A 13,840-nucleotide genomic window follows, 5' to 3' on the forward strand; every position below is an offset into this window, starting at 1 on the left:
TACAGCTGCAACTCAACTGGTGAGGCCCTAGTCTTCCATTGGCCTCATGTATTGCTATATGCTTATCCCTGGATGTCTTCACTGCCTAAAGTCCTAAACAAATTGAAACGGGAGATATAAGTAGCCATCCTCATAGCACTGTAGTGGCTGAGATAGGTGTCGTTCCCAGAGCTGGTGCTCATGTCTTGATAACCTGAAATTGAAATTAATGGAGATATCCCATCTCCTAGAACTGGAAGGGACCTTGAAAGGTCATCGAGTCCAGCCCCCTGCCTTCATTAGCAGGACCAAGTACTGATTTTGCCCTAGATCCCCAAGTGGCCGCCTCAAGGATTGAACTCACAACCCTGGGTTTAGCAGGCCAATGCTCAAACCACTGAGCTATACCTTCTTTCTGCCTTGCCCTGACAGTGGATATCCTTAGGAGTTGGAATCCATCACCCACCCCAACCTCTGGGCACTTCACTTCACGACCTACCTACTAGTTGGCTTTCTGGTGTAGATCAAGATTGCTCCACAGAGGTACAAACAGGACTGCTTAATAGTAAGAAATCCTTGACAAGCAAATCTTGCCTACTGAGGTGGAAACACTTCCAGGCTTGGAGCAACCATTGATCTATGCCTCCTCTCAAGTCCTGCCTGACACACACATTCTCCATTACTCACTACATTTAAAAACTGCAGGATTATCAATGAGCTCAATCAAGGTTCACTTAGCTGCCCGAACAGCCATTCATCCCTCCATCAAGGGATTTTCAGACTTGACACTCTCGACCACTGCAAGGTTTATTAAAGGTCTGTTCAACCTTTTTCCTCCTGTCAAGGAACCTACTTCACTATGAGACCTCAACTTAGTGCTAAGTGCTCTGAGGAAACGCCTGTTTGAACCTATGGGAAACTTCCCGCCTTCATTTGTCTCTTTAGCTCTTGTTCCTCATAGCCATCATTTTGGCCAGGAGAACAGGGGAGCTAGTGGCACAAGACACACCCTCACTTCCTAACTAAAACTTCTGGACCTGTATGAGAGACTGGGTCTCAGAGTGGAATAGGACAAGTCCACCCTGGTATTCACACAAATTATAGAGTTTATTGGAGCAAGGCTGGATGTGATGTCACCAAGGACGTACCTACCAGACAACAGTTTCTTAGCCATCGACAGGCTTATATAGCAAATCTGGATGAGCCCCAGGATGTCCATTTGGTCTTGCCTGGCCCTGTTGGGTAATATGCCTGCAAGTAGTCATGGGACCCCATTTACAAGGCTCCACCTCAGATACCTGCAAGTGTGGCTCAGTCTGTTTACGCTCTGGGCGGACACAGCCTCTACTTTCTAGTTTCAATTCCTCAAAGGGTCTTGGACTCCCTGGACTGGTGAGTGGACAGGAAAAAGGTGTGTGGGTGGGGTGGGGTGGAAAGAGGACCCTGTTCATTTCCTTGCTCATAGTGAGGATTGTGCCACAGACACATCCCTAGTATGTTGGGGGGGCCCACATAGAGGGGCAGGTGACCCAAGGGACATTGTCCTCTTGGGAATCTATGCTTGACCTCAATGTGCTCGAGTTGACCTGCAAGCTGTTGCCCCCTCACTTCATGGCCAGTCAGTCCAGGTGCTGTTAAACACCATGATGGCAGAGAGACAAGGTGGGTGAGGTAATATCTTTTATAGGTATTGTCTACAACATGATGGCAGTCTACTACATCAGCAAGCAGGGAAGGGGTATATTTCCCGCAACTCTGGACTTGTGCATAGCTCTTCAAATTGCCCTGATTGCCATCCATCTCCCAGGGGTTCAGAATACCCTGGCAGACTCCCTCAGGAGATCTTTCTCCAGAGAGCAAAAGTGGGACTTTTGTGGTCATGTGATCACAGGCTTGTTTCTCCCAATGTGAACTAAAAGTGAGAGGAGTCCTGCTCCGAAGTGGTGTTTGCAGCCTGGGCTCTCTGAGTGACACCTTCCTCATGCAATGGTCAGGGATCCTGAGATATACGTTTCCCCTGATCCCTTTGTTTCCCCGGTTACTAAGGAAGATCAAGCAGGACAAGGCGCAGGTTATTTTCATAGGGCTGGGTTGGGCCCGTCAGTTCTGGTAACCCACACTGTTGTAGCTATCAGCCTGGCCTTCCCTGGTTCAAGACCTCTTGGCACAGGATTACAGCAGGATTCGCCATCCCAACTCATCCACGCTACACATGAGGGTATAGATTTGGATGGATTTTGAACCTAGAGAGGCCTGCTCAGGGCCCTACTGAGTAGCAGTAGGAAGAATGCTACCAGTACGTGCTACTACACAGAATGGAAGAGGTTTTCAATCTGGTGTGGTCAATAGGGACTTTTCTTTCTGTGATCTGGGGTGTCAGTTGTGGTAGACTACCAATTCTCTTTAAAATCCTTGGGACTCTCTCTCAGCTACCTTAGGGTCCACCTAGCAACCATCAGTGTGTTCCACCCACCAGTGGGCACCTACTATATGTTCTCATATCTAGTCACATCCTGGTTCCTGAAGGGCTTACTTAGGATCTTCCCTCCAATGGTGAATCCCATGCCAGCCTGAGACTTAAATTTGGTCTTATCAACTCTTGACAGGGGTACTGTCTGAGCCATCTTGCTCCTTGCTACACCTTTCCATGAAGGTAACATTCCTGATTATAATCATGTCAGCCAGGAGGATAGGTGAATTAGGGGGACTCATGGGAGAGCATTGATACACATTATCTTCCACAAGGACAAGTTGTTCCTGAAACTTTTCCCGAGGTTTGTCCGTAAGGTGGTATCAGACTTTCACATCAATCAAAGCACCCACTTCCCTGTATTATAACCTAAGCCAGATGCCAGGAGAGAAGAGACGAAGTGGTGCTGTCTGGATGTGTGTAGGGCCCTTGCCTTTTATCTGCAAAGGATAAAGGCATTCCAGAAGTCTCCTAGACTTTTCCTCTTGTTTGCAGAGAGGATGACAAAGAGGCCTTTTCGTCAAGAGTCTGTCAAAGTGGATCTTGGGCTGCATAGTGCTCTGTCTCTTTGGAGGCAGTGTGAAAACACACTCACGAGCCCAGGCATCCTCAGTCGCCTATTTAGGGAAGTCTGTATTAACATCTACAGAGCAGCAACATGGAGCTCTGTGCATACCTTCATGAGACATTATGCCCTGGTGCAATCGGCTGCCTCAGAGGCCTCCATGGGCAGGGCAGTTCTGCATGGTACAGGGCTCTGGACACCCACCACTTCTGGAGGAGGAAAACTTCCTGTGTATCACCTGAAGTGCAGTAAGTTATAGAGAAAAGCACTCAAAGAAGGAAAGGTTATTCACCTTATAGTAACTGGAGTTCTTTGAGATGTATTGTTCCTAAGCGTAGTGCACTACCTGTCCCTTTTCCCTGTGTCCTGGGGTCCTTTTGTGGGGTACAGGGGGGGAGAAGGAACTGAAATGACGGCAGTCTATCAGTCCTCAGTGTGGAGCATGTTGAAAGCAGGGACTCTCGCATGGCCCGAATGGACACTGCTAGAAAAATGTTGGGAGTCTTGGGCATGGAGCACATGCACAACCTGAAGTGCACTGCACATAGGGACAACATAATCTCGAAGAACTGCACTTACTACAAGGTGAGTAATCTTTCCTTTCTTGGCTCTATGGTAAGATACTCTTTCAAAGAATTTCTTTACATCTGATGTCTATATGTGTGTAAAAACAACGAGGAGTCTGGTGGCACCTTAAAGAATAACATTTATTTGGGCATAAGCTTTCGTGGGTAAAAAAAACCACTTCTTCAGATACATGGAGTGAAAATTACAGATGCAGGCATAAATATACTGACACATGACGAGAAGGGAGTTATCTTACAAGTGGAGAACCAGTGTTGACAGGGCCAATTCAATCAAGGTGGATGTGGTCCATTCCCAATAATTGAGGAGGAGGTGTCAATACCAAGAGAGGGAAAATTGCCTTTGTAGTGAACCAACCACTCCCAGTCCCTATTCAAGCCCAAATTAATGGTATTAAATTTGCAAATGAATTGTAGCTCAGAAGTTTCTCTTTGAAGTCTGTTTTTGAAGTTTTTTTGTTAAAGTATGGCTACTTTTAAATCTGTTATAGAATGTCCAAGGAGATTGAAGTGTTCTCCTACTGGTTTTTGTATGTTACCATTCCTGACATCTGATTTGTGTCCATTTATTCTTTTATGTAGAGACTGCCTGGTTCGGCCAATGTACATGGCAAAGGGGCATTGCTGGCACATGATGGCATATACCACATTAGTAGATGTGCAGGTGAATGAGTTCCTGATGGTGTGGCTCACGTGGTTGGGTCCTCTGATGATGTCGCTAGAGTACATATGGGGACAGAGTAGGCAACAGGGTTTGTTACAGGGATTGATTCTTGGGTTGGTGTTTCTGTGGTGTGGTGTGTAGTTGCTGGTGAGCTTCAGGTTCGGGGGCTGTCTGTAAGCAAGGACAGTGAGAGGTCTGCGAGAATAAGAGATCATTTTCCAGAATAGGTTGTAGATCGTTGATGATGTGCTGGAGAGGTTTTAGTTGGGGGCTGTACATGATGGCCAGTGATGTTCTGTTATTTTCCTTGTTGGGCCTGTCCTGTAGTGTATGTAGTATATGTGTATAGTGTGCAACTCTTATCCTGGAAGCCCAGCTCAGATTAATCCAAAGGTATACAGTACTTGCATCCTATTAGACATCCATTTGACTATTTTCCCCCTTCCTAACACATGTTTTCTGAATTCCTGTATTCTTAGAGTAGTTTTGCCTTGTGATAGCTACTTGTTCTCCCTGTGGCCAGCTTTGAATCCCTGCAGGTTTGGGAAAAAATTATTAGGTAGGTAATTCCTTTACAAGATGTGCTTGAATGTTTGTGACTTAGATTAAAATGGATATCAGTTAAACCTGGTCATTCTTTTTGTACCCAATTATTTAAGATTCTGGAAAAATTACGCTTTTGAGATTTCTCAAAATGAGCGGAAAGAGTTGCTTACATAGGTTGAGCTATAAAACAAGTTCTAAGTACTATAATAATGTCTTGAATAAATATGTTCAAATATTTAAAAATCCAATTTTTTTAAAAAAAAAGTAATGGATGGGGAGCCCTGAAAAACAAAATGTTAGTTAATGTATTTTAAGATGCATCTTAAGATGTGTAACAAGAAGCACCTTATATGAAATGGCATAAACATGCTACTGTTATTTCTCATAAAGAAACATAAGTGGAAATCATTTTGTTTGTTGGTAATCCATTATGCATGTGCAAAAACATTTTTTGGTTTTGCTATGTATCTACAGGTTTTGTCTTTCACACATCCTACCTCGTTCCACTCTGCAGAGACATATGAGTCTCTCCTGCAGTGCCTCAGGATGGAAGATGATAAGGTAGCTGAGGCAGCTATTCAGATTTTCAGAAACACAGGCCACAAAATAGAAACAGACCTGCCGCAGATAAGATCGTGAGTGTATTTCTTCACATACTGGTAGTGCCTTTAACACTTAAAAGTCTGTCCCCTCCTTTAGCGTATTCACCATGTTGCTACTAAAATAATCTTCCTTTCCTGTTGCTGTGAACTTGTATGCCTTTTACCCCACCACCTTGATCCCTTCACTGGTTCCCTGTCTCTTTTCACATTTAAACTCCTTGTCCTCACTTTATTTTTATGTATTTGTTGTAGGTTTAATATAAATACATTATTAAAAAAAACTCCTTAAAATATACACTTAAAAAGCAGGATGTAGTCTACCTCCCATTTTAAAATACCAGCAACAGCAAAGATATCATAAAGATTTAATTTAATCTCCGAACATTATTTCTACCCAATGGTTTCCTTCACGCAGCCTCTCCCATTTTTTTGAGAAATGGAGAAAAGGTGACCCCTGAAAGTTAAAAACTCTGGTTATTATGGACCAAGTTGGAAACCACTTCCAAAGATATGGGATATTCTAACAGAAACAATGAGGAGTCTAGTGGCACCTTAAAGATTAACACATTTATTTGGACATAAGCTTTCGTGGGTAAAAAACCCATTTCTTCAACAAAGAACACCTACTATCTGTGAGTCGTGGGTTCTATCTCAGGTGCTTCTGCTAACTATAACTGCCCGAGACATGAGGGGAAAGAGGCAATTTCTTCAGCAGTTTTCAAGCCGTGTAGGGCTCTGTAAATCAAAACCAACACCTAAAATCAATCTGGAAATCAGTAGGCAGCCAGTGCAGATCATAAGGCATAGGTTTCGACTGCTTGTGGAAGGAAGCACTGTCTCGCAATCTAGCCGCCAGATTCTGCAGTGGGGAAAGCAGGGGGCCTGAAATAAGGTATGCCAGCAGGTTTGCCAGCATAAACTGCATCCACACTAGGCATGCTTTGCCAGTATAGTATACCCAGCATAGCTATACTGACAAAGTGCTCCTAGTATAGACCTGACCTTAGGGTTTGACACCTCCAGAACATGCTGTGCTCCCATTGAGGCAGATAGCTATGACTTGAATTTGAGCAATTTTATCCGACATGAAGAAATTCCCTCAACTGGAGATACTTTATTCATCAACTGAGAAAAAAATTCCTCAGATTAACCAAGCAAACTAAATAAGATTATTCAGATATGATGGTGGAAGCAAAGAACCATTTCTTTGCCTCTCTCGCAACCACAAGATGGGAGTTATAAAAATCTTTGTTGCAATCTGTCAGATTTGAGTCTAGATTTGCATCACCGCCATTCTGGCCATCTTCTCTTTTGCTTTGGTTGTTGCAGGCCCTCTATAAATCAAGGTGACCTGTGAGGCAGAAACTGTGGAAAAGAGTCCCAGAGGGCACTTCATTGATGATTGAGGACCAGAGTATTACAATAATTCACCAGTCCATCAATAGTCTGTCTGAGGAAAGGAGTTCTCTCTCAGACCCTTTTGGAACTCCTCAGGTCTCTCTAGTTCAGTAGTTCTCAAACTTTTGTACTGGTGACCCCTTTTACATAGCAAGCCTCTGAGTGTGACACCCCCCCCCCCATATAAATTAAAACACTTTTTTATATATTTAACACCATTATAAATGCTGGATGCAAAGCGCTGTTTCGGGTGGAGGCTGACAGCTCGTGACCTCCCCCCATGTAATAATCTCGTGACACCTGAGGGGTCCCGACCCCCAGTTTGAGAACCCCTGCTCTAGTTTCTGAGAGAAGACTATCAAAACAGGTCCCTAGTCCAGACAAGGGAGGTGAGCCCTAACTCGAAATCAAACGAGCCAAAGATCAGTCTGTGACATGGGGATAACATTGAGAATCTCCACCTCCACTGCAATCCCAAACACCAAACTAAGTATTTGCCTAACTATGATTTGTGCCCAGAACCATCTGGGATAGCTCCTTGGTGACCATGAAATCCTGGGTTTTTCAGATGACTCATTGTCTATGTGGATGTTAAAGTTACCAAGCACTATTGGCCTTGACCACTCCAGTGCCACCATAGTGAGGAACCTCAGCAGATCCCAAAAGGACTTCATTGTACAATGGAGTGATTGATACGCAAGGGTCAGTTCCAACTTAACTGTATCTCTGGACTCACACATAAGGTGGAGCTAACTTACCCCCTGCCAAGTCCCTCACTCTCATCAGAGAGGGTAGAATCCTATTTCTCATATAGCTACAGAAAAAGGCAAAGGACTCTTTACCCACCTCCACAGCACTGTTACCCTTGCCACATACCAGACACACACAATGCGCACACATTTTTAATCCACCTCATCAGCAAATAGCATGCTCCCTGACCCCAGAATCTCGGCTGGGCGGGGTCCCTAGGGTTTCTCCTAGAGCCCCTGCTTGTGAAGTCTGGGTTGGGGTCACAATGGCAAGAGTCACTTTCAAGGCACTGCATGACCCTTTTCTGGATTCAGCCCTACTCCTTGTATTGTGCTTTATGCTCTGCCCACTCTTCTCACCTTGATGTTCTCTTTGTTTCCTTCTCCCACTCATTTTTGTGCCCTGGTTTCATGCTGCTCTTTGTGTGGAATGACCTCCTTTTGACAGTGCATGTTGTCCTCCGTCTCAGCTTTAAAATCTTTACTCAGAGCCCACTACTTTTATCTAGCTGTACACAATCAACCTCTAATCAACATGTATTTCAGAACTTCATTTGTTGCAATACTAGTCTGTCCATTTTTTCATCTATTCACTACTGTTTCCAAAGATTATATGATTTCTATTGTAAATTTTTTGTGGCAGAGATAGGGTCTCTATTTTCTGTAAAGCACAATACGAAGTTATGGCGCTATATCAATATTTAAATAACATGATTTTTCTAAGACCGCTGCTAATTTCAGTACTATCACAAGAGAGTACGGCCATCTGATACCGCCTTCTTGGAAATCTGGTGTAATCCTCATTTATATCGGCGAGTTCACAATTAATTTGAATCCTGCACTATCTTGTTTCCTTATTCACTTAATTAAACCTACCATGGAAGACTTAGCTAGTTAAGAGGGAGTCATTCAGACAGACACCAGCTTGGAATACTCTGTTCACATTGTTAACATACTTTAGCATTCTTCCAGTTTTCCTACTTTAAGGGAAAAAAAAACAAACCTGAGACTTCATTGTTCCAATTCTGTGAACACTGCTTCAATCTGTTCTTGCTACCTCTGCTTCTGTAGAGAATGTATGGACTTTATTAGTGAAAAGTGAATGGCAAATAATCTATTTACTGGTGAAGTATATTGTGCTTTACAATAGACTTTCATTTTTTAACATATGATTCAATTTCTAGATGAGGGTCAGTTGTTTACATGCATTTGTCTCATTATCCTTCCTGAACAGCTTTCAAAAGAGAGCTTGATGCTGAAGATTTTAATTCTGTGATCAGGGACCTGCATTGGTGAAGAGTTCAGCCAGCAAATATTACTGGAATTAATTTTTTGTTCATTATAAATATTTTATTTTGAAATATTGTGTTTAATTTTTGCAGGACATTAATTCCTATTTTGCATCAGAAAGCAAAGAGAGGTACTCCTCACCAAGCAAAACAGGCTGTCCACTGTATACATGCCATATTCTCAAATAAAGAAGTGCAACTTGCACAGATCTTTGAGGTATGTTTGCCAAATTTGGTATAATGTTTTTATTGAATTTTGTTAAAATAATTTGCATCTTTTCACTTTTAGAGTTGCAATTAAGAAAACTAACTTAATCTTGATTACCATAGAATCCATGCATAATTCAGGAGCTGGAAGACTGAATTGAACCCTTAGTGCTGGAACTCTGTGCTTAAGCTGTTTCTAGTAAAACTTAGGAGAGAGTGCAAATACATGCTCTTCCCCTACCCCCAGTGACACTGAGTAACACTTCTAGCATACACAGAGAAAATATCCCTTCTTAGTATTCTGGCAACTATTATGATGAAAGGGAAATGCACGTCACTTATGCTTTGATAGAAGGCTCTGTTCACAGATGTTTTCTAGCTTTGCCTCCTAAAGCTCTCCACCTAATTGTGGTCAGGCTAGTTACTTCTGTTCACAATGTAACTGGATTTATTTTAAAATATTAAATTTCCATGTAGCTGAGTTATCTGATTTTCTTTTTGTCTTTAGCCACTGCACAAGGCCACCCATCCTAAAAATAGCTAATATGTTCAAAGTCTGAGTAGTAGTTCTACTGAATAGGTTAGAATAGAATGGAACCATTTTATGTCTTGTGTAGTCCAGCATGCTATATGAACTGTAATATCTAAACAAGTGGACTAATTTACAGGAGTTCTGAGCTCCTATTTACTACTTTGAGATCTTAGGTCCTCTAGAAGATGAAGCTACTTAATTAGACACAACTTCAGGTACCAATATTTGAAAATTTGGGCCTAAAAGAATGATACTGAGCCATTTCACTTGGGATGCTATGAAAAATTCTATTGCTGATCTGACATTCCTAGTAACGCACAAAACTTCCATTGGGTTGCAAGAAATGCAGAATCAGGTCTTGTCTATACAGGGACACTCAGGAAAGTTAACCTGAATTAACTAATGACTATTTAAGCTGCATTAAACCCATGTGGACACTCTCATTCAGAATTGAAATGTGCTTAATTTGGTTTAGCTTAACTCACCAAAGATAAATTGAAATAAGGACATCTTAATTCTGAAAGAGAGTGTCCACATGGGTTTACAGTGGTTTAGCTACTGCACTTTCAGTTCAGAGTTAATTCAGATTAATTTTCCTGAGTGTCCCTGTGTATACAAGCCCTCAGGTCCCTAGTTAGTAAAAAAAAATTAAAAAGGTAATCTTTTATCACTAATATAATTTCACACACTATAAATTCTGTAATTAATATAGCTATTTTCACTATCCTATAAATTACAGCGGGAAATGTTTCATAGACAAAAAGTTGTCTTGGTTTCATGAAATGATGTCATTTGGGAGGCAAGTGCAGTTAATCAGCAGTCCAGTAATGAAATAAGTTAGTTCATTAAGCTGTTCAGGCATTCACACTCAACAATTTATAATTCATTTTGAATGGAAATTTTTCTTCTCCCAGCCTCTTAGTAGAAGTTTGAATGCTGATGTTCCAGAGCAACTTATAACTCCATTAGTCTCTTTGGGCCACATTTCTATGTTAGCTCCAGACCAGTTTGCTTCTCCAATGAAATCTGTGGTTGCAAATTTCATCGTGAAAGATCTCCTCATGAATGATAGGGTAAGATTTATTTTTTAAGTCCTTACTTTTCTGTTTTTCTTATGATTGAGTCTCTGTAAGCTATACAGCTGTTAAGTTTTTGTGATTAGGCCAATGAACCTTTAATGTTCACTATGGGTATGTCTACACTACGAAATTAGGTCGATTTAATAGAAGTCGATTTTTTTAGAAATCAATTTGATATGGTTGATTGTGTGTGTCCCCACTAAGTGCCTTAAGTCGGCAGTGTGCGTCCACAGTACCGAGGCTAGCATCAACTTTCGGAGCATTCCACTGTGGTAGCTATCCCACAGTTCCCGCAGTCTCCGCTGCCCATTGGAATTCTGGGTTGAGCTCCCAATGCCTGATGGAGCAAAAACATTGTCGCGGGTGGTTCTGGGTACATGTAATCAGGCCCCCCTCCCTCTGTGAAAGCAACGGCAAAAGATCGTTTCTCGCCTTTCTTCCTGGGTTACCCATGCAGACGATATACCACAGCAAGCATGGAGCCCACTCAGCTCATTGTCACCATATGTCTCCTGGGTGCTGCTGGCAGACGTGGTACTGCAGTGCTACACAGCAGCATCCCCTTGCCTTGCCTTGTGGACGGCACACGGTGCAATACAACTGCTAGCTGTTTTTGTCGTCCTGTGTGTGCTCCTGGCCAACCTCAGTTAGGTTCGTCGGAGCGCTTGGGCAGACATGGGTGCTCCTGGCTGGCCTTGGTGAGGTCGGTTGGAGGTGCCTAGACAAAAATGGGAATGACTCCAGGTCATTCTCTTCTTTAAGTTTCGTCTAATGGAGATTCAGTCCTGCCTGGAATATCATGCCAGCTGGAGGCTTCTGCCTCAGGCTACTCTTCCAATCGGCAGCACCACACAGTCGCACCTACCCGAGCCTACCCCTTGCTCCCATGGCTCATGAAGCCTGGACAGAAGTAAGGAGCAGTTCAACTATAGGCTGAGCAAGTGAATAATGGTGATAGAATGTGCCTTTGGATGTTTAAAAGCTCGCTGGTGCAGTTACTGACTCGGTTAGACCTCAGCGAAACCAATATTCCCATCGTTATTACTGCTTGCTGTGTGCTCCACAATATCTGTGAAAGTAAGGGAGAGACGTTTATGGTGGGGTGGGAGGTTGAGGCAAATCGCCTGGCCGCTGATTATGCACAGCCAGGCACCAGGGCGGTTAGAAAAGCACAGCAGGGTGCGCTGTGCATCAGAGAAACGTTGAAAACCAGTTTCATGACTGGCCAGGCAACGGTGTGAAAGTTCTGTTTGTTTCTCCTTGATGAAAACCCACCCCTTGGTTCACTCTACTTCCCTGTAAGCCAGCTGCCCTCTCCTCCCCCCCTTTGATCTCTGCTTGCAGAGGCAATAAAGTCATTGTTGTTTCAAATTCATGCATTCTTTATTAATTCGTCACACAAATGGAGGGATAACTGCCAAGGTAACCTGGGAGGGGTGAGGCAGTTGTAGGGGCACCCTCTAGAATGGCATGCAGCTCATCATAGAAGCGGCATGTCTGGGGCTCTGACCCGGAGCGGCCCTTTGCCTCTCTGGTTCTTTGGTAGGCTTCATGCAGCACTACTGCAGGTCCCTGTTATAACCTCTGTCCTTCATGCCCTTGGAGATTTTTTTTAAATATTCCGGCATTTCATCTTTTGGAACGGAGTTCAGATAGCATGGATTCGTCTCCCCATATAGCAATCAGATGCAGTACCTCCCATTTGGTCCATGCTGGAGCTCTTTTATGATTCTGGGATGCCGTGGTCACCTGTGCTGATCAGCTTGCTACGCTGGCCAAACAAGAAATGAAATTCAAAAGTTCGCAGGGCTTTTCCTGTCTACCTGGCCAGTGCATCTAAGTTGAGAGTGCTGTCCAGAGCGGTCACAGTGGAGCACTCTGGGATAGCACCCAGAGGCCAATACTGTCGAATTGCATCCACACTACCCCAAATTTGATCCAGCAGGGTCGATTTCAGCACTAATCCCCTCATCGGGAAGGAGTACAGAAATCGATTTTAAGAGCCCTTTAAGTCGACAAAAATGGCTTCGTCGTGCGGACGGGTGCAGCGTTAAATCGATCTAACATTGCTAAATTTGACCTAAACTCGTAGTGTAGACCAGGGCTAAGGATATGTCTACACTGCCAAAAAAACCTGCCGCACCAAGTCTCGGAGTCATGGGGTTCAGGCTGTGGGTCTAAAAGTAGTAATGTAGACTTTCCCACTCAGTCTGGAGCCTGGACTCCGAAACCCAGCAAGGTGGGAGGGTCTTGGAGCCTGGGCTCCAGCCTGAGTAGGAATGTTTTAGCCCTGCAGTTCAAGCCCCATGAGCCCGAGTCAATGGACCTGGGCTCTGACACTTGGTGCTATGGGTTTTTCTTTGCAGCATAGTCATACCCTAACTGTCTAATATGTTGATATCATATGTAAAAGATGATACATATGGTAGTTAATCTAATCATTATAATCTTTGTTTTAATTTTTTACATGTTTTTGTTTGTGAATCCATCTTTAAACTTGTATAAATGTCTGTAGTCAACAGGTGAGAAAAATGGGAAATTGTGGTCCCCAGATGAAGAGGTTTCCCCAGAAGTTCTAGCAAAGGTGAATATTTTTTTCGTATTAAGATGTGCACAATATTTGAAATAAGAGTTTAGTTACTTGATAGCGTATCACTGACCTCTCTAAACACTACCAATAGAGAACGTTAAAAGAAATATTACCAATTAATTTTGGTAACAGTTGTCTTTTAGAATAGCCTAAAAACATATTAAATAGCTTAATTTCTGCTAAACTAAAATTTGAGAGAGATAAGGTGGGGGAGGTCATATCTTTTATTGGACCAACTTCTGTTGGTCAGCGAGAGACAAGCTTTCAAGCTCCACAGAGCTCTTCTTGAGGTCTGGGAAAGGTATTATGATTTGTCACAACTAAATACAAGGTCAAACAGATAGTTTAGCATAAGTAGTTAGCACATATTCTAAGGCAGGGATAGTCAATAGGCAGACTGTGGTCCAAATCCGGACTGCCAAATTGGACCGCAGGGGCAGAGGTGATGTGTGGTCACGTTCTTTCCCCCAATTTTTCCTGATGCCTCTGAAGGATATGCCCAGAAGCGAGGAGGCAGCACCTGCCCTTGGCAGCAGTGCTCTCCAGCAGCAGGGAAGGTGAAACAGCCTCATGTTGGGAGGAGGAG

At 43.2% G+C, this 13,840-nt stretch overlaps 1 protein-coding gene across 3 annotated transcripts in view; it reads left to right on the forward strand.

The window, feature by feature from the left end:
• Positions 1-13,840, forward strand: part of PDS5A (PDS5 cohesin associated factor A) — a 174,483-nt gene that overhangs the window by 133,043 nt on the left and 27,600 nt on the right. For all 3 annotated transcript variants that reach the window (XM_034771311.1, XM_034771313.1, XM_034771312.1), the window contains exons 19-22: positions 5,283-5,443; positions 8,940-9,063; positions 10,500-10,658; positions 13,180-13,248. In XM_034771311.1, coding sequence (XP_034627202.1) covers positions 5,283-5,443; positions 8,940-9,063; positions 10,500-10,658; positions 13,180-13,248 — 513 coding nt within the window. The remainder of the gene's footprint in view (positions 1-5,282; positions 5,444-8,939; positions 9,064-10,499; positions 10,659-13,179; positions 13,249-13,840) is intronic.

This window comes from Trachemys scripta, chromosome 5 (genome assembly GCF_013100865.1).
Source record: "Trachemys scripta elegans isolate TJP31775 chromosome 5, CAS_Tse_1.0, whole genome shotgun sequence".
Lineage (NCBI taxonomy): Eukaryota > Metazoa > Chordata > Testudines > Emydidae > Trachemys > Trachemys scripta.